We start from the raw sequence: 24,827 nt of genomic DNA on the forward strand, positions 1-24,827 counted from the left end.
AGGAGCGGACAGTGCTTAGCAGAGATCCAGAATGCCTACGCGGGGGCCAACCCAGAGAGAGCACCTCAGTACAGATGGCCCAGACCCAGGCCAGAGAAGGCAAGTGATGTGCCCAGGGCCACGCAGCAAAGCAGGAGCAGGTAACCCCTCTGCTGCCTTAACTGTATAGCTCTTGGCGGACAGGGGCCGTCCCATGTGACTCTGCTTAAGGGACCCTCCTTCCTGGAGGCTTGTCTGTCTCCAGAAGGGGATCCCGACCCCTTCCCCTCTTCCCCAGCAGGTCAGAGTGGGGAAGGGAGCCCAGTTGCCTTGCAGAGGCAGGCTAAATCAAATTCTGAAATGGTAGAATCAGTGGTATTTAAGAATATTCCAGAGCTTTTAATCACAGCAGCTTAGATTCTTGGAATATCAGTGCTGAAAGGGCGTGTCCTGCCCAATTTCTGAATCCCTTCTATACCAAGAAGTGCATGTCACGTGGGGTTCCAGGAAAGGGGAGCCCACTGCCTTCAGAGGCCACCCCTTCCCGCCCAAGTCTGGCAGCTCTGAGGGGCTTTCAGGAAGTTCTTCACCTGCTGGTCCTCCGGTCTCTGTTCTCCCTGCCCCCAGGGAAGCCCGCCACCCCCACCCGCAGGGCCGGGCCTTCCTCAGACTCCTCCACCCTCCACATTTTATCTCCCCGCCGCTCTTTCGCCCACCCGCTTCCTTCCCCGGTTTATGGCTTTCCACTGTCCAGAGCTCAACGCTCCCCACACCCCAGACAGTGCCTGAGCCAGGGGCCCGGAGACCCTGTCCTGATGAGGGCGGGCCACTCTGAGGCTGCCACATTGATGAGGACAAAGGGGGAGGCTGGGCCGGCCAGCCTGTCATGTCTGCCTGCAGCGAGTATACGGAACCTTGCGATCCAGTCTTCAGCCAAAACAGGCTGTCCCAACACGGGCTCCCATCACTCCCGAAGGCCAGGCTGCCAGAGGCTAAAAGCAGGAGCTCTGGAGCCCAACTGGCTGGGTTCACATCCCAGCTCTGTCACTTCCTTGCTGTGCAACTTTGAGCAAGTGGACTTGCCTCTCTGAGAACCACTTTGTTCATTCGTAACCTGGGGGTAATGATTTCAGCCCCCAGGACTGGTATGTGCAAAGCCTCATCTTACATATACCATGATTACAATTCAGCCAACAAGAATGACATCAGAAGTTAAGACAGCCCCACTGAAGGGCCTGGCGGCCTCAGCCCGGTCTGTCTGCCCCTTCCTTTGCCGGGGGGGGGGGGGGGGGGAGGGCAAACTTCTGTCCCCCGACATCCGGAGGTGCCTAATCCCTACTCCCTCCCCACTGGTTAACTGGGTGGTGACAGGGAGGCAGCTGGTGGGGCCAAAGGAAGTGGTTCCAGGCTAAAAACAGGCCATTTAGTCACACAGCCAGAATCCTGCGTGGTGGCCCCTGGAAAGCCAAGGGCTGCCTCCTCCTGACCACAGCCCTCAGGGAGCCCTGATCTGTTTTGGATACAAATGAGAGGCTGACCCTCCTGCCTCCTGCTCCTGAAGACAGCCAACTCACTGGTGAGTGTCGTTTCCACTTCTAGGCCCTTACGCTGGCCGTCCCCTCCACCTGGCACACTCACTCCCCACGGGCTGACCTCTCAACATCCAGAGGCCAAGTTAAATATCACCTTCTCAGAGAAGCCTCCCCTCACCCCCCTGATTAGACTCCCCTAGATTATTCTCCATCTCTGCATCCTATTTGTGTCCTCCACCAGGCACCTGTTGCAACGTGGATTTATGCATTTCTATGCGTATTCACTTTTTATTGTGTCTCTGCTTTAGAATGTAAGCTTCAGGGAGGAGGGGTTGGGTCTGCCTTATTCATCTTACCTACTTCCCTAGTCCGGTGACTAGCACACAGCAGGCCCTCAATAAAGGTTTGCTGAGTGGAGAAATGGAGTCATGGCCACCCGCCCATTCATCCATTCGCCCTGGATTAAATCTCAGAGGAGCCCCCAGGGGCTCCCTGACCCATTCAGAGCAAAAGCCCATGTCCCATGGGCCCGTGCCGTCTGGCTCTGCCCCTGCCAGCCCTGTTCTCACTCCAAACAGCCTTTGTACCTGCTCTTCCTTCTGCTGGGAACAGTCTCCACTAATATGCCCTGAATACCCTTCGATCTGTGTTCAAACGTCCTCAGAGAAGCCTTCCCAGACACTGCCCCCACCCACCCCATCAACGCATTCCAAATTCACTACTGCCGGTCAGAATTCTCCCACCTAGAATAAAGTTCCCCAAGGCCAGAGATTTGTGTCTCCTGGCTGTTCCAGACCTAGAACACTGTCTGGAACACTGTAGGGGCTGAAGAAATAGTTGTGGAACAAGTAAGCTCAGCAGCCTATGCCACCTGCTCTATCCACACACCCCATGTAATGCACTGTCTCTGGGGGGCAGGTGCTATTATTACCCCATTTTACAGACAGGCAACTGAGGCTCAGAGAGGGCAAATAAGTAGATTTGAACCCCATTCTGTGTGACCCGAGTGCAGTCTCCCTGCCATCAGCCTATCTCCCTAGAGGCTCATGAGACCTGTGTCTGCCTCCGGTCCCCGACAGTTCTCTTTAACCTCTCAGGCCGACCTGGCCCAGCCTCCTTCTGGCCTCCCTGCCTCCAGTCTCCCTCTCTCACTCACCAACCTCCCTGGCTTCAGAGATCCTTGTAAACCACAGATCTGGCCCTGTGCCTCCTTTGCTCAAAACCCCTCCATGTCTCCCTATTGCCATACTGGAATGCTCCAAGACAAGCTTGCCCTTAGCTACAGGTCTTTGGACATGTGATCTCCTCTGCCTGGAACACCCACCTCATGCCATCTGGAAAAGGCCTGCCCCTTATTTGCCCTCAGCTTGGATGTCACTTGCCGCCATTGAAAAGAAGAGAATGGGGGTTAGTGTCTTCTTCTGAGGCCCTCCAGCTTCGCCCTGACCCCCAACCTACCATCCTGGTAGGGTTCCAGACATTGTGAGCTGAGGGTGGGTCCCCTGAGGGTGGGGACCGTGCCCACAGTTCACCTCTGGGTTCTAGCTTGGGGCCAGGCCCAGAGAAGGGACTCAACAAACAGCTGTGACATGATTGGATGTGTCAGATGTAGGACTGTCTGCTTTGCATCGTGACCCCACTGTTTACTGGCTGGGAACCCAGAGACCTGTCCACAAACTCCCTGAACCTCAGCTGCCTCATCTGAATGAAATACCTAAGGAAAATACCCACTCACAGGGTGAGGATGAAATGAGTTCATAAATGGAAATCACTCAGTACTGTGCCTGGCGCTCAGTACATCGCAGCGTTAACGTGCCGAAAGGAACAGGTGTGTGGGCAGCTGCACGAATGGGAGCTCGGCGCAGGTAGGCACCTCCTTCAGGCCAACGCTGGCCGCTTCACACCCTCGGGCAACCCTGTCACTGGCTGAATCTTTTCCCACCACTGCCCCGTTGGGTCCAAGGTGGCCAGTGGAATTCAAGGCCACTGGACGCAGACAGGAAGAGGCAGCGTCACCAGGCCTGGTGTAATCCAAACCAGATGCGGCCTCAGACCCATGGGGGTGGTCACTGTGGGCCTGGCCAAGGCCCAGAGGCAGGAAATAGTCTTGGAGGAACGCTTTCTGGGCTGGAATCAGCCAGGAGGAGCTGTTCCATTGAGGGTGTTAACCCTTCTTAGCCCACAAGGGGGTGCCCAGGACCCCGAGCAGGGAGGGGAAGCTCATGGCCCTGTGGCCCCAGGAAGCACCTTGCAGGGAAGATCACAGCGTCAGCATTGTAACGGGCCCCGTGCCTGAGAAACCGACCCACAACCAGGCACTACGGTAGGGCACAACCAGCTAGGGGATACTCACAGCTGGCACCCGGGACTTGAAGAATCACAGACCAGAGCCTTGGCCCTGGCCCTGGCTCCAGCTGGCAGGCCCCAAAGAGCCATGGATTCACTCTCTCCACCAGGATGGCCCCTAGGGTGAGAAGCTTTTTCCTGCGAGGCTGCTGGGGATGGGGGTTCTAGTGGTGGTAATGGGGCTGGGGCCCAGGCCTGCCCAGAGGCAGAAACTCAGCCCCACACTGAAGGCTGCCACCGTAGCTTTTTTTCTGAGTGTGCCCTGTGGCCCTTGGAGGGGACAAAATCTCTCTGAACCCTCATTTCCCCATCCATATTGTTGAGTCTATATCCTTTACCTCCAGAGACCAGGGGAGGCACAAAGGAGGACCCCTGATAAATCAGAAAGAGCTTTCCAAGATGCGTTCCTAGGAGGTGATAGGGACAGAAGCAGTGATCAGCCCTGTTCCACAGTTCTGGGTGGGCTTCCTTCCTAGGACATGTTCATTTACTGTGTGGTCTTGGGCAAGTCACCTGCCCTCTCTGAACCTGTTTCCTCATCTGTGAAATATGGTAAATGGGCACCCTATCCCATCTTGCGACTGTCACAATGCCCCTAGGAGTAGCAGTGGGGAGCAGAGCTGAGGCTGTCGTTTGCATACCGTAGAAGAGGAAACTGAGACTTGCACCCAGAGTCCAGGGGCCTGGGTTCTCTGCTAAGGGGCCTTCCTTGTTTTGGCCTCGGTTTCCCCAGCTGGATCCAGGCCCTGGATCTCTGCTGTGGCCGGACCTCATTTCCTCACCCCCCGCCCCACGGCTGTGACTCATCCCTCATCATCACGCTGTGTGGCCGAGGCTCAGCCTGGGTGGGGGCCAGCGACTGAGAGAACTCAGAGGAAACCACAGGCCTGGCCCAGCTGGCAGGTGGTGAGCAGGCAGGCAGGCAGGCCGGCAGGGATCTACAGCCCTGGGGGCCTTGCCCATAAGCACGAGTCCCATCAAGAGCTCAAGCCAGGCTCCCCAGGCTTCTCAAACCCTGAGTGCAAGACCCCCAGGCTTAGTCCCCAAAGTCTGCCACACCCCGCCCGTGTGGCACCTGCTGCCGTGGGAAGCTGCACTCACCTGCTGGTACAGGGCCAGGGTAGGGGGTGAAAACCCTGGCCTTGCCCTCCAGGCCAATATTCACGGAGGCAGGGGAGGTAGGGGTGAACTGTCAAGGTCTCGGTAGGTGGGCAAGTCCAAGATTTCTCAAAAGGTAGGCAGTGTAACGGTTAAGAGCAGGGGCTCTGGGCCCCATGGTCCGGGTACAAACCCTGGCTCTGCCATCGACGAGCTGTGTGACCCTGAGAAAGTGGCTTAACCTCCCTGAGGCTTGGTTTCCCCATCTGAGAAATGGACACAACACAGTGCCTGCCATGCGGGCTCACCATGAGTAATCAGTGCGATCATGAACACCTAGAGCTGGACCAGGGCTGGTACCCAGCAGGGCTCAATGCGTGCGAACTGCTGTCCCTACCATTCCTGCTGGAACCAGTTCACCCCAAGCAGGCAGACCCACTGTCCCACGTAGGCCAGTCCCACCTCTGACTCAGCTGTCCTCACAGTCGGAAAGGCTATGCCCTATTAGTGTTAAGCTCTCTTGCCCCCTGGGCTGCCCTCTCCAGCAGATGGAGCCCCCTCCCCTGCATTGTATGCAGGCCTGGGGAGGAGCAGGCTGTGGCCCATTGGCCCATGGGGAAGAGTAGAGAACAGCTCTCTCCTCCCCCTCATCCCCCCCCCCCCCCCCCCCGCAGGCCTCTGGGGAGACCCCCGTCCGTGCAGCTCCAGCGAAGTCACCACAGTCCTGCCCGAACTTCTGATGCCACCCGGAGCCTCTGTTTTCTGCTCACACCTTGTTCTGGCGAGAAGCAGGGTGTGCGCATGGGCAGAGCCTTGCTCTGGGGGACAGAAGAGTTCATTTCATGCTCCAGCTTCTGACCTGTTGAATAGCCTTCAAGTTCCTTCCCCTCTCTAAGCCTCAGTTTTCTCCTCTGTAAAATAGAAATAATAAGAATATTGGGGCCCCTGGGTGGCTCAGTCGGTTGAGAGCCCCACTTCGGCTCGGGTCGTGATCTCGCGGTCTGTGAGTTCGAGCCCCACGTTGGGCTCGGGGCTAACATCTCAGAGCCTGGAGCCTGCTTCGCATTCTGTGTCTCCCTCGCTCTCTGCCCCTCCCCCACTCATGCTCTGTCTCTCTCTCTCTCTGTCAAAAATAAACATTAAAAAAATTTTTTTAAAGAAATAATAAGAATATCTACCTCATAAGCTTACAGTGAGAGAGAAATGAGTTGACATCCACACAAGCACTTGACTGGAGCCTGGCACACAGTAAGCATCCAATAATGGTGCTGTGACAGATGAGCAAACCGAGGCACAAAGTAGGGAAGCCACTGGCCCCGATCGCGGGCTGGGCAGTGTGGCTCCCGGGGCTGCACCGGTGACCACCCGGCCATGCACTCAAGTGCCACTAGAGCGCCCGGCACGTGGCAGCGTTCAATGGACAATAGTCCTCTCTGACCTCACCCGAGTGCGGGCACACAGACACACACACGCAGGGAAGGGAGCCACATCCAACCTGTACATTTATTTACAAGGCACAAGCTGAGAGCAGGTTGGGGACTGCCCAATGGCTTTCCCCCTCCTCCTGGGCCTGCTGACCCCATCATCTGAAGCCGTGGATGACCCTTGGGATGAGGGTCCAGAGTGGCTGGGTTGGGCCAGCCTGGCCCTCAGGCACGCTTGGGGGTGGTCTCCCTGTCCCCCAGGCCTCTCCCCTCCCCCTCCGCCAGGCCTGGGCTGGGCGCCCTTCTCTCACACGGAGTTCCTGTGTGTTGGTGGTCGTAAGGAAGGTGGGCGGGGGCCGGGCCGGGCCGGGCCAGATGGTGTGTACTAGGCCTTATCTGTTGGGAGCGGGGAGGCGGGCGGGGGCATGGAGGTCCTCTTTCACAAAGCCTGCTCTGTTCCCCTGGCAGCTGGGCCTCAGGAATTGGCCTCGCTGCCTTCCTGCCCCACCAAGGGCCTCCCATCCACAACCGCAGAAGCCCCACGTGCTGGGACCCCCAGCCTTCCCGTTCCAGCTAGGAGCAAGCCCCGGCCAGGGATGCCCCAGGTGAGGCCAAGCAGGGGTCACCGGCGTAGCAATTCCAAGAGGGGGAGCCAGGGAGGGGACAACAGGGCCTGTGGCATCTGGGCTGTGACAGACGGGCCGGGGAGGGCCCTGTCTGGGGAGGCGTTAGCAGGATCGATTCAGGCCACATCTGAGGCGGCTCACGTCGGGGAAGCAGTCGCTGCGCGGGGTCGTGGGGAGCCCCGAGCCTCCCGGCCTGGCGCAGCCTTGTCCTAGCCAGCCCACCCTGGGGATCTGGCCCGTCTTCTCTGGCCTTCTGGGCTGTGTGGCCTCAGCCCCGGCCACTGTGCAGCTGCGTCCAGGCCTCAGGCGCTCCCGGGGCTCAGACCCCCAGAGCCATGAGTGCCCCCGAGCTGCTGATCTTCTTGAAGCGGTTTGCAGCACTGACGGCAATGAAGTTTTTCTGAGGGATGAGGGAGAAATGTCCCAGTCAGCCTCGGGGCAAAGGAGAAGCTGTGGTCCAGCAGAGCGTCCCCTAAGTAGGTCTCCTTCATTCCCCAAAGGCCAGGTGGAGGGAGGGTGCAGTACCCAGAGTGGCCACAGGAGGTGCCGTGATACCGTATCTTCCAGGACGCCGTCCTTTATTCAACAGGTATGGCAGCCAAACCTGAGTACCTCTCTGTTCTAGATGCTTCAGTGGCTCCTATTTTGCTCCAAGTAAAACATAAGCCCTTTGCTATGGCCAACAAGTCCCTCCACCCCCTGCCTCCCATCCATCTCTGATTTCATCTCCCTAACCCCTTGCCTACTCCCCTCCAGCCTTACTGCCCACCCCACCTGTTCCTCACACTTGCCAACCACGCTTCTGCCTCAGGGCCTTTGCACCGGCTATTCCCTCTTCCTGGAACATTCTTCTCCCCAGTACCAGCATGGCTTACTCCTCACTGCTTTCAGGTGTTTTGTTCACATGCTCTCTCACAGTGGGCCTTTCCTGACCACCCTATTAGGAAATGCAACCTCTCCCCTGGCACTCCTGAGCATCCTCATTCTTCTCTAGAGCCCTTCCTTAACCTCATTTAATACCCACCCCCCCCCCCGCCTACCCAAAGTAAGTCCATAAAAATTAAAATCCTTGTCTCTTTTGTCCACTGGTGTGTTCCCCATGCCTAGAAGTGATAGACGCTTCTAGGGGGTGGGTGGAGGGTCACTACTCCAGGAGAGGAACCAGCCCGGGACAGAGAGAGAAAAGCCAACCCTGTTTTCCAGACAGGGCTAGGCCTGGTCGATAGAAACTGCCAAGGCAGGGCTGGTGGGGCCTGGGATCTGGTGCCAGGAGCTCTTCCCGCCTGCAGCCCCTCCCTCCTCCCCACCGTGTCCAGTGGTACCTTCCAGCGCCTCTTCATGAGGTATTTCTTAAGCAAGATCTGGGACTTGAGGCGGCGGTTACAGCGCTTGGCTTTCTCTGCCAGGTTGTTGAGCCAGGGGTGGGCGAGGCACTGGGCAGCGCTCATCCGGGCTCTATGGGAGGGGGCAGTGCGGTGAGGATGGGCGGAATGCCTGCGAAACACCAGAGCCCAGCCGCTGCCCGGCCCTCTTCCTGCCCTGCAGTGCACGCACACACACACACACACACACACACATGCAGGCACGCACGCACTGGGCTTGCACACACGGGGTTTGTGTCCTGGGGTGAGCCTCACCTCTGGTCCTTGACAATGAGGTTGGAGACAAAGTCTTTGGCCTCATCAGACACGGCCTCAAAGGTCTCCTCGTCAAAGTACCAGTTGGCAGAAAGAACGTTGTTTAGGGTCTCTGTGTCATCGTCTCCCAGGAAGGGGGAGAGGCCACTCAGCCTGGAGAGAGGGGATGTCAGGGAGCAGGGAGATGAAATTGGGGACCCTGAGTCACCTTTGGGGGCTCAGGGGATGGAGGCAGATCCTAGAAGGCAGCACCATGAGCTGAAAAGACTCCCAGCTTCTTTAAAAAAAAAATTTTTTTTTTAATCTTTATTTATTTTTGAGAGAGAAATAGCATGTGAGCAGGGGAGGAGCAGAGAGAGAGGGAGACACAGAATCCAAAGCAGGCTCCAGGCTCTGAGCTGGCAGCACAGAGCCCGACGCGGGGCTCGAACTCACGAACTGTGAGATCATGACCCGAGCCAAAGTCGGGCACTCAACCGACTGAGCCACCCAGGTGCCCCGACCCCCAGCTTCTTGAGTGGGACAGACCTGGGTTTGACTGGCTGGGTGACCTTGGGCAAGTCACTTCCCCTCTCTGAGCCTCACTCTTCTCATCTGTAAAATGGGCACAATCATCCCAGCTTCCCAGGTTACAATGGAGAAGAGGAATGATGAGTGCATAAAAGATGTCTGCTGCCCCTCTGCCCCCACCCTGAGTCATAAAGGTGTGCTGTCCAGAGCCTTAGGCTAGGACACTATGCCTTTAGGGGCCTTCATTTCTCCATCTATAAAATGGGTACAAAGTTCCCTTCTCTTGGTTCTCCCTAGCACTCCCAACCCCAGCAACCCCCTTCCTGAGGGAGTGGAGAGATGGGACCTACCCCACCAGGACCCCAGGGCCAAGTTTGGCCCCAGCTGCCCACCCACATGCCCAGTCCCACAGACACCACATTCTCTCAGGACTCACAGCATGTAGGTGATGACCCCCATACTCCACATGTCTGTCTTATCGGAGATTTGGTCATAATTCACCACCTCAGGTGACAGAAACTCTGGGGTCCCAAAATTCACCTTCAGCTTCTCGTTGGGATTATACCTTGGGGGCGAGAGCAAGAGCTCAGAGTGCAGACCCCGGCCCGCGTGCCGGCACCCTCCGCTCCTCCCCTGCCCCCTACCCACCTCAGAGGCTTGCCCTGCCCTTCCCCTCTCCCCCCCGCGCCCCCACTGAGGTGGTACCTCCGTGCCAGGCCAAAGTCAATGATCTTCACCAAATGGCCCGTGGTGTTGACACACAGGATGTTCTCTGGCTGAGGAGAAGGGGGTGGCCCGGATTGACCTCTGACCTGGCTCACCCTTCGTCCCCACCCAGGTCCACCCATGTCTCGGGCTCTCTGGAGCAGAGCCCCAGGCTGCCAGTGTGGGCGGCCGATCAGTGACCCCCCGGGCCTGCCTGTTCCAGGCACAGATGAGGATCCCGCAGCCCAGAGAGGGACTTTCCCAGGGCAGGGACTGTCCCCTCCCTGCCTCCCTGTTCCCCCCACCAATGTCTAACTAAGGCACCGGGTAGGTGCTCAGCCAAGGCTCCTGGGAATCCTGTGGCCCCGGCACAGGCGAGTGTGTGAGTGAAGTTCCTGTGAGACCGGTCCCTCCCTGCTCTGGGCCTCCATTTTCTCCTCCTGTAACCCGAGGACACGGGGCTAATCTGAGATTGCAAGGCAGAAACATTTTTGGTAGTTAACAATGGTTCAAAGGCAGGAGACTTCACACAAAAACCCTGCTTTCCAGATCTTCTGCACCTCCCGAAACAACAGAAGCCCTCGCCTCATGGCCACACACCGCTCAGGGTGAGTTGTCAGTGATCCCCGATGGGTGCTAGTCAGTCCCCTGGTTCCCCGGGGACCTTCACAGCCCTGGCCTGGCCCCTGTTACACATCTGGGCTCTGTGGCGTTTGACTAGAGCACCCTGACAGCATGCTTTCTGAAGGCGCTTTCTGAACCGAGGCATCTGCTCAGAGCAGGACACTAATGACACCCGCTCACCTGGTGTTCGAACAAAACAGAGAAAGAAAAGAAAGCTCCCAGGGTGCGATCTTTTGGGGGAAGTGACACAGACTCAGACCTCCTCCTGGTCTGAGAGTTCCCGAGGAGCCCTGGGAAGGGCCGTCGGGCCATGGGTCACCCAGCTTACTTGACCACGAAACCCCTCTTCGAGGAGAAACTTACTGCTCTCCTGAAAAAACACATTTCAGGATAGAGAGGCTTCAGAATGAGCTTCTTCCCAGGGCACTTCATTTTAACTGGGGACCCTGCTCTACCCCAGAGGCAGTGGCTTTCACGGGGGGGAACGGGAGGCCTCCAATGCCACGTGCAGGCACCAGTGCTGGCCAGAAACTCAGGAGTCACCCTGCTCTTTCCTCTCCCTGCCCTCTGCCCCCTCCCACATCCAAACCCTCAGCAAATCAGACTGGCTCTAGCTTCAGAATGTAGCCACCATCTGGCCACCTTCCATCCCTGCCACTGGTCCCAGCCGCCACCCTCTGGGCCCTTGGTCATTACAACCACCCTTCAGATTCCCTGCCGCCACGTTGGCTTGTTGGAACCCATCTCCTTACTCTCCTGGCTTCACTTGTCAGGGCGGATGCTCACAGCACACCGCCCCGCAGGCTGTCGGAAGGCGCATACTCCCCAAACAGCTCTGACCCCAAGTGAGCCCGCGGTACAGGTGCTGGCCAGCCCCGGGCCTGCTCTGGCCTTTGCATGCTCCTCCAAGTTCACCTCGTACGTCTCCCCGTTACTCTCATGTACTTTTCACAACGCTTTTCCGGTTTCAGATGATCTATTTGAGGAAGGTCCGTTTCCCCCACTAACCTGTAGGCTCCCGGGGGGAAAGGGGCGTGTCCTTCGCCATCCCTATGGTAACGCCCGTGCCCAGCACCGTGCACAGCAGCACAGAAGCAGCCTAGCACGGCACAGGTACTCGATACATATTTGTCGAGTGAATGAGCGAAAGGACTATCCACGAGGCCAGCGGGTGCTAACCCACCGCAGTGGTCATGCTCCGTATTCTCCACCAGCCCTGCCGATTATCCTGCAAACGTGACACCCAGCACTAACGCTGCCCCTGCTTACTCTGCACCACGGCCGGCATCGCCGAGCTCCAGTTGACCACAGCTGGAGTGATGCATAAACCCGATTCGCTCTGTCCCTGACCCCCCTACCTGCAAGTTACTGAGCAGGGTCAGACGAGGGATGTGAATATCCTCTCACTGAACGTTTTTGTTAGTGCCTATCACGTGCGTGTTGCTGTGCTGATGCTATATGTAATTGATTTGTTTTTCTGACTCCCCTTCTGGAACATAAGTTCCCGGAGGGCAGGCGTTTTTATCTGCTTTGTTCACTCCTGATCTCCACCACCTAGAACACTGCCTGGCAGAGAGTAGGCCCTCCACAAATACTTGTGGGATGAATCAATAAACACTCGCGGCGCCTACAAGGGGCCAGCACTGAGGCGGACGCATTAGCAACACTTAGCAAGTTCATTGCGTGAGACCGTGCGCTTGGGGCTCCCAGGACTGTAAGAGATGTGTACTTAGCACTAGACTAGACGCCCTGAGAGCTAGGACCAAGTCTCTTCACTCTGTCTTGTAGCCCTGGCTCCTGGTACTTAGTGAAGACTCAATAAACCCTTCGGGATGTATAGATACAAGGATGGAGGGAGGAAGAGAAGGACCCACGGGAGGGGCGGAGGGATAGCTGGTTGCCACCAGGTTTCAGGTGGTCGGATGCTGCTCCTGACCCCTCCCAGGAGGCCCCAGCTCCAGTACCTTGAGGTCCAGGTGCAGAACCCGCATCTTGTGCATGAAGAGGATTCCATCACAGATCTGCCTGACAAACACCATGGTGTCCACCTCAGTCAGCTGATAGTCCTCATCCACAATCCTCTCGAAGAGCTCGCCGCCCTCGATGCTGTGTGCACAGACCCCTCTACAAGCTTGCTTCCGGGCCGGCTGGCACCCCCACCCGGTCCCCTGCCCCACTGCCAGCACTCACTACTCCATGAACAGGACGATCTCGTGCGAGGTCTCAATGGCCGCGTAGAGCTGGATCAGGTTGCGGTGATTCAGCTGGTTCATAACCTCGATCTCAAGCATCACCATTTCCTGGGGACCAGGGAAGCCAGGGGCCCCACCTGAGTGTCACCACTCCCTGTCCTCCACCCTCCACCCCTCTGCCCTTGGCTGGACCTGTCAGGCTGGACCAGTCAGGTCCGGACCACTGCCCGGCCTCCTCCCTGCTGGCCTCCCTGCCTCCTATCTCTCCCCACTCCCGAGACTGTGTCCTTAACCCTGGTCATTCCTGCTGGGACACCATTCCTTTGCCAGATCTTCCCCTTCTCCTCCCGCCTGAACACGGGGGTGCCCGAGGGCCAGTCCTACGCTCACCACTCTCCCCGGGCATCCTCCTCAAGCCCCAGTACCTGCCGTTCTATCCAAATGTAATTGATCCCCAAATACGTACTTCCACCTCTGACTGCACCCTTGAACTCCAGGCACCAACAGCTGCAAATGCCTAACTGCCATTCCCCTTGGATGTCCAAGTGACATGCGGAGTCTCTCAGGTCCAAATGAAACCCTCGATGTGGCCCCCTCCCCACAACTGAGCTGCCCTCAGCTTGCCTGTTAGCAACAGGGCATGACCCCTGGCCCAGGTGCGCAGGACAGAAAGTTAGAGGCTATCTCAGATTTCCCCGCGTTCTTACTCCCTCACACCCGCCATCAGGAAACCCTCTTGGATTACAAACCCAGTCAGTGCCTCCTCGCCTGCTCCATCACTGCCTTCCTAGTCGAGGCTGCTAAACTGTCACTTTCAGAGAGGCTGAAAGCCACCTGTCACACCGGTAGCCTGATATCAGCCATGGTAGGAGTATTGACACCAGGGAAATTGCCAGATGCCACAAATCAAGCCTCTCCCCCTGCCCGCCCCCTTGCCCCCCAGCGTCACGTCACTGCCCACATTTTTCCCATTTTCCTTGCGATTCTACTCCTTCATTCGTATCTCACCGCGCTCGTCACTTCCCCAGAGAGGCCTTGACCTCGCCACCCTGTCTTTATGGCCCCCTTGGCCCCCCACTCCCTGTACCCTGTCTCGCTTTACTTTTCCTGCTAGCGCGTCTCAGTGCCGGACGCCATGCTTTGTGCTTGTTTTTAGTTGTCTGCTCCTCCTCTCTAGCTTGTCAGCCCATGAGGACAGGGACCCACGGACTTCACCACCGTGTCCCTGGCACCTGGCACAGCGAATGGCACAGAAAAAGCACTCAGGAAGAAAGCAGTCAAGAGCTGACTCCAATTAATGTCCACAGCACATGTGTCTTGAGCGTCCAGGCCGAGCCGGGTCTATGACAGAGGCCTGGAGACCCGGCAGTCGAGTAGGGGAGTTGGAGAAAGGCAGAGTCAGGGAGAAACTACACGCCTTCCCAGCGTGCCTAGAGCCGTGACAGAGGGGCAGGGCTGCAGGCCTCTGGGGCTCCTTCTCATGCTCTTCCCAGGCTCCAGGCCTCTGCAGGTGCTGGGTCTCTGCCTCGAATGCCCACCAGCTCACTTCTTGGCTCCCCTGCCTCAACCCAAGGGTCCCCAGCAGGTCTCTGCCATTTCTGGCCTTCAGGCCTTCCCCCTCACGGTTCCCCTCTGGTTGAAACTCTCTCCCCTGCCCCGCCACCGGATTCAGCTTCTGCTTCAAGCCTTTGTTCTAGAGAGACCCGCCAGCTGAATCAGGAGCCTTCTCCACAGCCCCTTCCTGACCCCCCGCCCTAGCTTACGTGAGTTCTAGCCCTCACCACAACAGGTTGCTAGACGGTCATCACCTCCTCACACACCTGACTCCCTCCCTCACTTCACGTGAGCCTCTGCCCACATTCACTCATTCATTCATTCATTCATCCACTCATTCACTCATTCCTTAAATAAACACTGCCCTCGGCCTCCTCTGAACCGGGCCGGGCTGGGTGTGGAGGCACAGCTCTAGACAGGGCCTGATTACCTCGGCATTCCCTGAAGGCAGAAACCACATTCACTTCCCTTGGGGACCCCCAGGGCCCAGCACAGGGCCTGGCCCAGAGCCCACACTCATGAGTGTTTGCTGAATTGAACCAAACAGAAGGCCTGAATGTCCTGTGCCTAGAAGGGGAAGTCGCAAGGATAAGTTCACTAACTGAGGCGTCTTGTTTACGGGTAGGGGCTTCAGGCCCTGTGGCAGGGTTGTTTGCCTGTCCATCTGTCTATCTGAGTGGCCCCTTCAGCTACATCAAGGTCCACACAGCAAACCCCTGGTGCAGACATACGGGTAGAGGGAGGTGAGAGGTACCCACTCCCCACTCCAAGGACCCCCTCACACTCCCATGCAGCCAGCCCCTACTACCTTGTCTTTGGGCGTCTGTTTCTTGATGACCTTGGCTGCCAGCTTGAGGCCTGTGGCTTTCTCCGTGCAGGTACAGACTGCTCCAAACTTGCCGCTGAAGAGAGAAGAGGTTGGGAGTGAAGGGGTTCCCGGGGACACTGGGCTGAGGTAGGGGGCTTGTGTTCCGTTCCCGTCTGGATCCCCCTCTGTGACGGTACGCTTGTCCCAGCCAGCCTGGCTCCGTTCGGAAGCTATGAGCTCCACTGCAGGGACAGTAGCTGAGCCACAAAAACCACGGGCACAGGACAGTTTGGCTCATCCAGAGGATGGCCCCTGGCGTGACAGCTCACAGGCTTGTGGTAAGCATGGGTCCTGGGGCCCTGGGCAAGTCACCTGCGGGTTTTTTTATGAAGCACCTTGCGGGGGTCAGGGTGGTGCCTAAAACTGAAACAGCCAGGAAAATACCATTCATCTCCTATGGGCAACACTGAATGGCCGATGGTGTATCTGTGTGAGAGACGGGGGCGTGAGTGCATGTGACAGCTTGCGTACGATGGGGGTTATTAACCACGTAGAAGTAATTGTGTCCACAGAGATCATGTCCAATCGGGGTGTGTGGGGGCCTTGTACATGAAAGACGTGAGGCCCTGGGTGCTCGATGTGCTCCTGCCTGTGGGCCAGGGGCTCCGGGTCCCAGCTCTCACCCGCCCAGCGCCTCCTTGGAGTTCAGGCTGAATTGACTGTGGATGTTCCCAGGCCTCAGCTCCACGATGCGGTGGGGAAAGGGGGCTGGGGGTGGCGGACAGTCATCTGGGGAGGCAGAACAGAGCCATCAGTCGGTGGCAGGAGCTGCTGAGGATGTACCCCCGCACCACCCCCTCCTGCCTGGCCTGGGCCCCATCCAGCAAAGTTCACCAAGTGATGATACCTGGGGGACAGCTGGCTCCAGGATAGGGGCTAGGGGGCCCAGTTTCCAGTTTCAGCTCTGCCACCAACACACAAAATGGCCTTGGGACTCTGTCAGAGGGGGCTCAGCTTCTCCTGGCACAACAATGGGACCAGCTGATTGGATTTCTTGGGCCCTCCCACATTATAAAGTAGGAAGTCTCCATCCCAAGCTATCTGCATTTCCATTAAAGAAAAGAAAAAAAAAGGCGGGGTGGGGTGGGGACGATAATGGCGGAGCGCCAGATCAGCGTTACTATGTCTGAATGATGGGGTAGGTGATTGGACCTGCCTACCATCCCCTCTAATAACACCACAAGCTGCCCCGAGCTGGGCACCGCCCAAGGGCAGGGCGAGGGCGGGAGGAGACAGGGAAGGCGGTGTTTGGTAGGGAGAGGCTGCCACCTAGCGGTGACGACGGGGAACAGCGGGCCCTGGCGGCCCACAGGCTGAGTCATCGGGAATGGAAACCTCTTTATAAATAGCAAGAGGCAGCAGGGAAGCCGGGCTGGTGATACATTTGACGGCCCTTGGAGGTTGTTCAGGTCCCGTCACCCTGAGGATGTGATTTCTGAAGGGGGCGGGGCAGAGGCTCTGCTGCTGCTTGGGGGAGGAGGCAGTGCTCCTGGCCGCTGCCCAGCCGCCAGGCCCTCCCACCCTGTCTGGGTGGCACTGTGCCGCTGACCAGGCGGGCTGACTGGGCTTCCATGGCACCTCAGCCTGGAGGAGGGGGGTGTCAGGACACTCTGGGCTCTCCTGACCCCATCTCACCCCACCCCCACCCCTGCTGCACCCCTGCCCAAGCCTTTTCCCTACTCAGCTGATCCCCAAGCCCACTCATGCTCTATGTCTCCTCCTTAATAGACCACTAACCCCCAGCTCCTTGTCTGACCATCAGTTAAGGCCACTCCACGGTCCTGCCCCATCTCACGTGCCCAGCTTCCTTGGTCACTGCTCCCATACACATACACCTGTGCTCCTCAGTTCATGAACCCTCTATGGCTCTCATGACCCTCCCTACCCCCTCCAGGATGCAGTTGAACTACCAAAGCTTGGCCTTTGAGCTCTTCTACAGACTGACTTTAAATTCCACTGTCCAGAGAGTTGGTGCTGCTCCAAAACCTGCCTAATTCCCCCCCCCCCCCCCCCCCGCCCCGCAACCCCATTGTAGACAAAGTAGAAGAGAGTGCAAGAAGTGAGCTCTGGAGTGGGGCTGTTTGGACAGGCACAGATCCTGTCCTGGCTGTGGATTTGGGGCACTCGCTACGTTTCCCCTTCCCCAAGCCTCGGTTTCTCCATCCGAAGGGACCAGGAACTTGTACTTCTTAGAGTTATACGACACTCAGTGCTCCAAACTGGGAGACGTGGGGCCATCTGGGGAGCCCCTCTCCCTCCCCAGTCCCCAACCTGCCCCTGGCCTACCCAAAATCTGGAAGCAGTCCTCTTCCTTGGCTGTGGGACCAAGGGCCTGCCCCACCTCCGATTTCTCCGAGGGAACAGCCTGGAACTCGATCCCCCTTGAGGTGTCCCCTTGCACCTTAGCCTGGCCATCCTGGCCTGGAGCCTTCTCTCCTGCTTCCTTCTGGCTGCCTGCCGGGATGTCCTTCCCTCCTTCTGCCACCGTGGCTGGCCCGGGATCCGCGGGGCCGGGGGTCACAGGCACCCCTTCAAAGATGAGCTCTGATGCCTCATTTGGGGGTTTCTCAGCTGGCAGCTTCTCGGGCCTAGAACATGACGATGCAGAGATGATGCCTTTAGCAGTCAGAGCTGTGCTTTGGCCTCCGGGAGGTCTCGATGCTTCCAGAGCCTCTTCTGCAATCTGGAGCCAATACAACCCCCCACCGCTCCCTCAAATGCATGGGGTGATGCATCCAAATTCACTTTGAATGAAGTCAAGGGACATTAATAATACCATAAATGTCTGTGGTCACTATCTTGACTATCAATGCACTAACAGATCATTAATATCGACTAATAGGATTGTTGTTTTGGTTAATTGTTATGTGGCTACAATTAGAGACAGTGTGTGGCTCTTGATTCACAAAGACCGTGGTAATTCAATAGATCACGTATCAATGATATCAAGGTATTAACTGATATTAATATATAATTCTGACTGATACGGTGTTACTACTGTGGTTTACAATACATCTCTAATATCATTCATGTGGTTAGCATTCAGGTAAGTCTAACAGAGATTGCCTAAGACTGGTGCTATGTCATGCTTATGAAAGTATTAGTAATGATCTATCAATCCGATTATTAGTCATCTTTTCGCATTATAGTAAGAAGGTAAGTTATCTTCCCCACCCACCCACCCCCGCCCCGATATCTCAGTCTTGCCCTTGGCTAGAACCAAGTTCATGGAGGAAGGGGAACTCTGGACTCCAGATGCTTGAGAAGAGGTCTTTGAGGACCTCTCTGTGTTGACATTCCTGGTGTCTATGAACGCTCACCACGTCCTGGTTTCTGCAGGGGCACAAGGTAGTAGAGCCAATGCCCAGGACAGATGCTAGACTGTCTCAGAACCGCCCAATCTAGCGCTGAACATGGTGGCAACAAAGCCCAAAACAGAGGAGCTACGCATGACCTCTGGGGCCAGAGCCTCAGACCCGTCCCCACTGCCAGACAGGGGGCATTCACCTGGAGATGATGGCAGGACAGCTCGGGCTGTGCAGAAAGGCGGGGGAGCCCCTCCTGGCCCCTGCTTGGCCCTCGGCTGCCTTCTTGTGTACCTTGGGCTCTCCGGGGCCCTGGCTGCCTGAGGTCTCCTGCTTGGCCTTGGGCTTCTTGACACTGGCCTCCGCTGTCTCGGTCTGCTGGGGCAGGGCTGCTGCCTGCCCAGCGCTGCCTTCCGCGGGGCCCCCACCCAGGTCGCCTTCTCCCTCGGGGCCCTGGCTGCTCGTTGAGGGTTGGGCCGGGGACCCGTCCCCTTTCTCTAGAGCATCGGCTTTGGCGTCTTTCTTCAGGGTGGGTGGAACAGGTTCTTTCTTTGGGTCTGGGGGCCCAGGTTTTTTCTTTGCATCCGGGGGACCGGTTTCTTCCTTTGGGTTTGAGGGGCCAGGTTCTTTCTTCCCATCTGGCGGCCCAGGACCTTTCTTTGGATCTGGTGGACCAGGCTCTTTCTCCGTAGCCGGGGGTCCCTCACCTGCTGTACCTTTAGGTGCCTTGTCTGCAAAGGAAGTGAGACACCAGTCAGGATCCACCCACCACCCCCAGCCAGGCTGGCCAGAGACCAGCTCTGGGCCCAGGTCCCTACCTAGGCAGCGATTTGCAAATGCTGGTCCCACTGAGCCTCTGGGGCCATCTGATGGGCTCTAGAAATGGGCTGCTGGGATCTGGGAGGCCCTTTTGGGAGACTTCTGGTCCTCTAATGCGCCTTGATGCCCCCACCGTCGCTTGCCCAGGATGTTTAGATGCCATGCATGGGGGCTTCCCATTTTCCCGTTCTTTCCAGGGAGGGCTTCATGCGGGCCCTCAACCCAGCCCAACATCACCCAGAGATAGTTGTAATTTCTGGGTCTTTCATACGCCATACAAAAAGGCCTGGGGCACAGAACTCCCACTGAGGAACGGGCCCAGCCCTGGATTCAAACGCCCCTTCCCAGGCTCCTCCCTCTGTCTCCTGCCCCAGCTTGGCACCTGTCGATGGGCTCTGGATTCCCAGCTCGACTGCTCCGTTTGCTGTCGCCATGAGGTAGGGAGGCGTGTGCTTCTGCTTGTCTAACTCAAGTCTTTCTAGCTGCAGAAAGAAGAGTGAGGTGTGTCAGGCTGTCAGATTCCTCCTCTTGTCTGGCTGAGAGGAGCCAGGGCCAGCTGACTGAGGGGAGAAAGGTACCTGGAGCAGAGAGGGGCAACTTGAGGGCCGTCTGACTTGCAGCGGCTGCCCAGAAGCAGTCCTGGGGCAGTTGTAAGGGATTGGGCTGGGTGGGCAGAGGCGGAGGCAGGGGCGCGGGCAGGGGAGGCGGGGACGGAGGAGAGGATCTCTTACACCAGGGGCCATGCAGCTCGGACTGCCACCACCTGTCACTCTTGGCCCCCGTTCAGAGGACACGGCATTCTTCCCACAGACCGACTGGGGGGAGAGTAGTGTTGGGAGAAGCAGGAAGAGAAAAGGGAGGGGGGCATCTGGGGCCCTGAGGGAGCAGCCTTTTCCCAGGCCTTGCCTGGTGTCACCGGCTTGGACAGGATCAGGAAGGGGGCCTGGCACACCAGGGGGTCTCGGGCGGGGCTGGAGGACAAGGCTATGCTCAGGTCGGGCCCTGGCTCTGCCCACCTGCGTGCCACGTCTCCTGGGGTTTCCCAGAAGCTGGTTAGAGCCATGCAGGCCTGGGGCTATTCACCCTGACCCCCCTGCCCAGCTCTGCGCCCATGATCCCTGCCCCTGGCATCCAGACCTACTTGGGGCATCTTTGAGTAAGAAATTGTCTCGGGGACATTTGTTCAATATGCCCATGGGCCTAAAAGCCTTTTCTTTTGAAGATATGTTTTTCTTGGGCTCCCCGAGAGACAGAGGCTGCCCCAAGCAGCAGTGGGAGACGGTCAGTGCTCAGGGCCACCCCACCAAGCAGATTCGTTCTCCCCCGAAGCCTGTTTGGAAGGAGGAGGCTGCAGGAGAGCCTTTTGCAAGGGTCCTCCAGTGCGGTGGTGACCTGGGGGCCACTCAGGCCCGAGGTAATCAAGCTGAGATGGGATGAGGAGAGGTATCCAAAGAGCCTTCCATCATCCAGGGGCTGCCTGCCCAGAGCCTGTCTCTGAGGGGGACCTTGAGAACTGGCTGAGCTGAGTGTCCCGGAAATAGCCCTGGAGTGGGCGTCTGGGTTCAGGTCCTCGCTGTGGCGACCATCCTGTCCCTCCACCCGTGCTCTCCCACGTGGAGGAAACCACCCCTGCCCTTGGAGGGAAGGGGGCGGAAATGACCGAAGCAAGCAGCACGTCTAAGCAAGGGGGAGATCACGGAGCGGTGAAAAAGATGGAGGATGCTGTGAACGAAATGATACGAAGCCATCTCCAAAATGGGGGTGGGGGGCGCGATTAAAGCCATGTGCAGAATATGCTATCATCGGGGCAAAAGAGGGTGATCTCTGTGATAACACACAAACTTTCACTGTATTCAGGTAAGAATGTCTTTGGGGCCGTAAGGAAGAAACGGGGGATCAGAGGTAGGAGGGAGACATCACTGCACACCCTTTCACTTTTTCTATTTGGACCGTGAAGTATGTGAACGGAATACCAGTCAAAATGAGTGATTTTTTTTTTTTTAAGCGAGCAAATGTTGGGGTTGTTGGCAGAAACTAATAAAGACCGAAGTTGGAGTTCCTCCTCCAGTCTTGGTGACTTTTGCCCTTCCTGGCCCACCTGTCCTCCGTTTCCCTCCTTCGAGGTCCAGGTGAAAGTCTGCCTCTTCTGGGAAGCAAAAATCCTCACGAACGCCTGTCTAGTACTCAACAGTGTCCCACGGCCTTGTTCCCAGTGCTCTTATAAAGATCCACTCGTGTGATATTCACAACAACCCAATGAGCTAGGTACTCTTCAGATGGGGAAACTGAGGCACGGAGCAGTGAAGTCGCTTATCCAAAGCCATATGGCTTGTCAGGGGCTGCATTAGGATCTGAACCCAGGAAAGGAGCTCTCTCTCTCTCTCTCTCTTTTTTTTTTTTTTTTTTTTTTTTTGAGGGCCTGCGGTTAGCTGTCTCCATGTTGTCTGAAAACTTCATCTTCGTAATCACTCTGTGGGGCACTTCCATCCTATTTCCTAGAATAGAAGACGGGGATCAAAAGAGTAACTTGCCCAAAGTCACTCTGCAAGGAGTGGAGCCAGAAATGTCCTTCCTTAAAGCCCAAAGTCCTCTTTCTTCCCTAAAACTTCCCCAGCCTGTGTCTTGCCCTCCTCTCCCTGCCAGGTATCCCCTTTGTGGTCTGATGGCGTCCTGAAGGTTGAAATGCTTCCTTTTAATTTTTTTTTAATGTTTATTTATTTTTGAGAGAGAGAGAGAGAGAGGAAAAGGGGCAGAGAGAGAGGGAGACACAGAATCCGAAGCAGGCTCCAGGCTCTGGGCTGTCAGCACAGAGCCCGACGCGGGGCCCGAACTCACGAACCGTGAGATCGTGACCCGAGCTGAAGTCGGACGCTTCACCGACTGAGCCACCCAGGCGCCCCCGAAATGCTTCCTCTCCATGTGTGTTATTGGGAGCCCCTGGCACCCTACTCGGTCGTTCCCACCGCATGTTCTGGTTTAGCTTGAAACGCTGGACGCTCCTGCTTTGGCCTCCTTCAGCTCCAGGCTGATCCCACCATTGATAGTCTCTGGGAGCCCCCCGAGGGCAGGGGCTTTATGGTGCTCACGTGTGTCCCCAGCACAAAGTGTACTTGCCAAGTCAGTGTTTGGTAAGTGACTGACTAGCAGAGCTCTGGACAGGGTCTGTGGGATCTCTCTAGTATGATGGCCCTTGCTGACATTCCCGTGTTACTAACTGGTTGTCGGTACTGATCAGTTACTGAGTCGGTGCACACTAAGTGCCAGGCCTGACTCTGCCAAGGGCTTTATGCAGCTCACTGGATCCTCACAAAGGACTCCAGGGCCAAGGATCAGGCCATTTTAAAGGTGCGAAAGCTGGGGGGCGCCTGCGTGACTCCGTAGGTTAAGCGTCTGACTCTTGGTTTCCGCTCAGGTCACGATCTCACGGTTCGTGGTTTGGAGCCCCACGCTGGGCTCTGTGCTGACAGCGCGGAGAACCTGCTTGGGATTCTCTGTCTCCCTCTCCCTCTCTCTGCCCCTCCCCCACTCACGCTGGCTCTCTCGAAATAAACGTAAAAAAAAAAAAAAAAAAAAAGATGCAGAAGCTGATGCCGAGAGAAGGTAAGGGACTCTTCCCAAAAGTCACACAGCCATTGAGTAGCTGCAAACTGTTCAAATTTGAATCCAGCACCACCTCCTGTCGAGACCAAAATCCGAGCTGGGACAACATAAGCGGCTTTATTTGCTACATTTGTTACTGTTATGCTTCCCAAATAACTGGCCTCTCTTAAACTCTTGGTAAGAGGGTGAGGCCCCGGGGTAAGCAACTTTGTGACAACACATCTCCAGGGCAAGGGTTAGGAGCTCTGAGATCAGCCACTGAGGCTTGGACAAAGGCAGTCGCGTTTGAGCACCTCCCTCATAGGGGGAGGTATATACAGCCTGTAGAACACGGGGAGGAGACATTCTAAGTGCTGTATAAATGTCAGTTCTTCTATCCCCATTTCACAGATGTGACGGGAAAACTGAGTCACAGGGCAGACTCACAGAGTTGGGTTTGAACCATCTAAGCCAAGGCTCAGCGCATCACCCCTCTGCCCCATTGCCTCTCCCAGGGTGGCTGGGAGCTTTAGGGAGCACACGGTATATGTAGAGCACTTGGCACAGTGCTGGCAGCGTGATAATGTTGTGGACGCCCCAGGTAGATGGCTCAGCTGTCCCTGCGGCTCCTCCACAGGCTCCTCCACAGTCCTTCCCCCGCTGGGATGAGAGGCTGGCCTGGTTCCGGGTCCGCGGGATTGCCTGCAGCTCGCCCAGGGTTAAGCTCAGCTCCGCCAGCTGCGCCCTGGGAGTCCCCGGGCTTCTTCTCATTTGCTCTCTTGCAGGCACAGGGGAGGGGTGCGGGGAAGCCTCCCAGCCCAGCGGGGGGCTGCCAGAGACCCTGCCCACCCTTAAGAAGGGGCTTTCCTGGCCTGCACCAGCTGGGCTGCCGCCCTCTCTGCCTCTACAGGGGCAGGGCAGGAAGTGGGGCAATGCCAGGACCAATTAAACCCGCCAGGGGAATTAAGGTCAGCAGGATGCAATTATGCCTGTTGGATTTAACAAGGCCAGAAGGAAGGTTTCTCCAGCCAGAGTTCACGGCTCCTTAGGCCTCTTGCCCTGGATGGCTCTGCATTCCAGAAGCCTGGGCTCCGAGGCTCACCCATCCCTGGGAGAATTGCTTGGGAGTCGAGGGGTTAACTTCACCCGGGCACTGCTCCCCTGGCTCCTGGAAGGAAATTGACCCAGCCAAGAGGCTTTAAAAGGCCCTGCTCAGAGAAGACGTTTCCCAGCCTGACCCTCTCCCTGCCTGGCTGTGATGGAAAATCCAGGGAGTTGAGTAACCTTTCTGACTCCAAAGAGAACGGCCAATTCCCCTCCAACTTTCCTGTGGTCCTGACATGGGAGCCTCTCAGGGCGGTTTTCTCCTGCCCTCTCCCACCTCGGGCCCCTAAGCCTGGCACTCTGAGAGTACCTCTCAGGCCTCTGGGAGAGGCCTGGGTGAGGCTGTCCTTACAGCAGACTCTGTTCTTCCTTCTGAGGCTGATAAGCAGCATCTATGGCCACTCTGTGTGGCAGACTGAACAGAGATCCCTCTGGAAGCTCCAATGACACACTGATCCATCTCAAAACCGTAGTTTCATTGCTAAGATTACATACTGAATGCTCTACTCTGTGGCAAAGACCAAAGTGGCCACTTTGGGAACACAGATGTTGAAGAGTAGCTATAGAATCACCACATAGCACATTTTTAGTGAAAACTGATTGCAAAGTCATTCATGAAGTAGGATCCTTTTTTGTTGTTAAAAACATTTATTAAGAAAATGGCAGGGGCGCCTGGGTGGCTCAGTCGGTTGAGCGTCCAACTTCGGCTCAGGTCATGATCTCGTGGTCTGTGGGTTCGAGCCCCGCGTCGGGCTCTGTGCTGACAGCTCGGAGCCTGGAGCCTGCTTTGGATTCTGTGTCTCCCTTTCTCTCTGCCTCTCCCCTGCTCATGCTCTGTCTCTTTCTCTCTCTCTCTCTCTCTGTCAAAAATAAATAAAACATTAAAAAAATTAAAAAAAATAAAATGGCAAAATGTCTAGAGGGA

At 56.8% G+C, this 24,827-nt stretch overlaps 1 protein-coding gene across 1 annotated transcript; it reads right to left on the reverse strand.

Annotated features, from left to right (window-relative positions):
- Positions 1 to 6,439: 6,439 nt before the first annotated feature.
- On the reverse strand, positions 6,440 to 19,918 carry MYLK2 (myosin light chain kinase 2). The gene is made up of 13 exons (XM_043602627.1): positions 19,798 to 19,918; positions 19,602 to 19,701; positions 18,603 to 19,131; positions 17,382 to 17,683; positions 15,719 to 15,824; positions 15,036 to 15,129; positions 12,672 to 12,781; positions 12,446 to 12,587; positions 9,858 to 9,928; positions 9,589 to 9,717; positions 8,643 to 8,795; positions 8,328 to 8,460; positions 6,440 to 7,405 (listed from the first exon to the last, which is right to left on the reverse strand). The coding sequence occupies exons 2-13, from the start codon at positions 19,651 to 19,653 to the stop codon at positions 7,325 to 7,327; spliced, it is 1,902 nt and encodes a 633-aa protein (XP_043458562.1). The 5' UTR covers positions 19,654 to 19,701; positions 19,798 to 19,918; the 3' UTR covers positions 6,440 to 7,324.
- Between the last annotated feature and the right edge of the window lie 4,909 nt (positions 19,919 to 24,827).

Source organism: Prionailurus bengalensis, chromosome A3, assembly GCF_016509475.1.
Source record: "Prionailurus bengalensis isolate Pbe53 chromosome A3, Fcat_Pben_1.1_paternal_pri, whole genome shotgun sequence".
NCBI lineage: Eukaryota > Metazoa > Chordata > Mammalia > Carnivora > Felidae > Prionailurus > Prionailurus bengalensis.

Excerpts from the sequence above, each read along its gene's own strand:
- MYLK2 (XM_043602627.1), bottom strand. The coding sequence starts at position 19,653 with ATGGCGACAGCAAACGGAGCAGTCGAGCTGGGAATCCAGAGCCCATCG. Across the intron at positions 12,588-12,671 it reads ATCGTCCTGTTCATGGAGTA|CATCGAGGGCGGCGAGCTCT; the intron begins GTGAGTGCTGGC and ends CTGTGCACACAG. Across the intron at positions 8,796-9,588 it reads GGGGTCATCACCTACATGCT|GCTGAGTGGCCTCTCCCCCT; the intron begins GTGAGTCCTGAG and ends CCCTCTCTCCAG.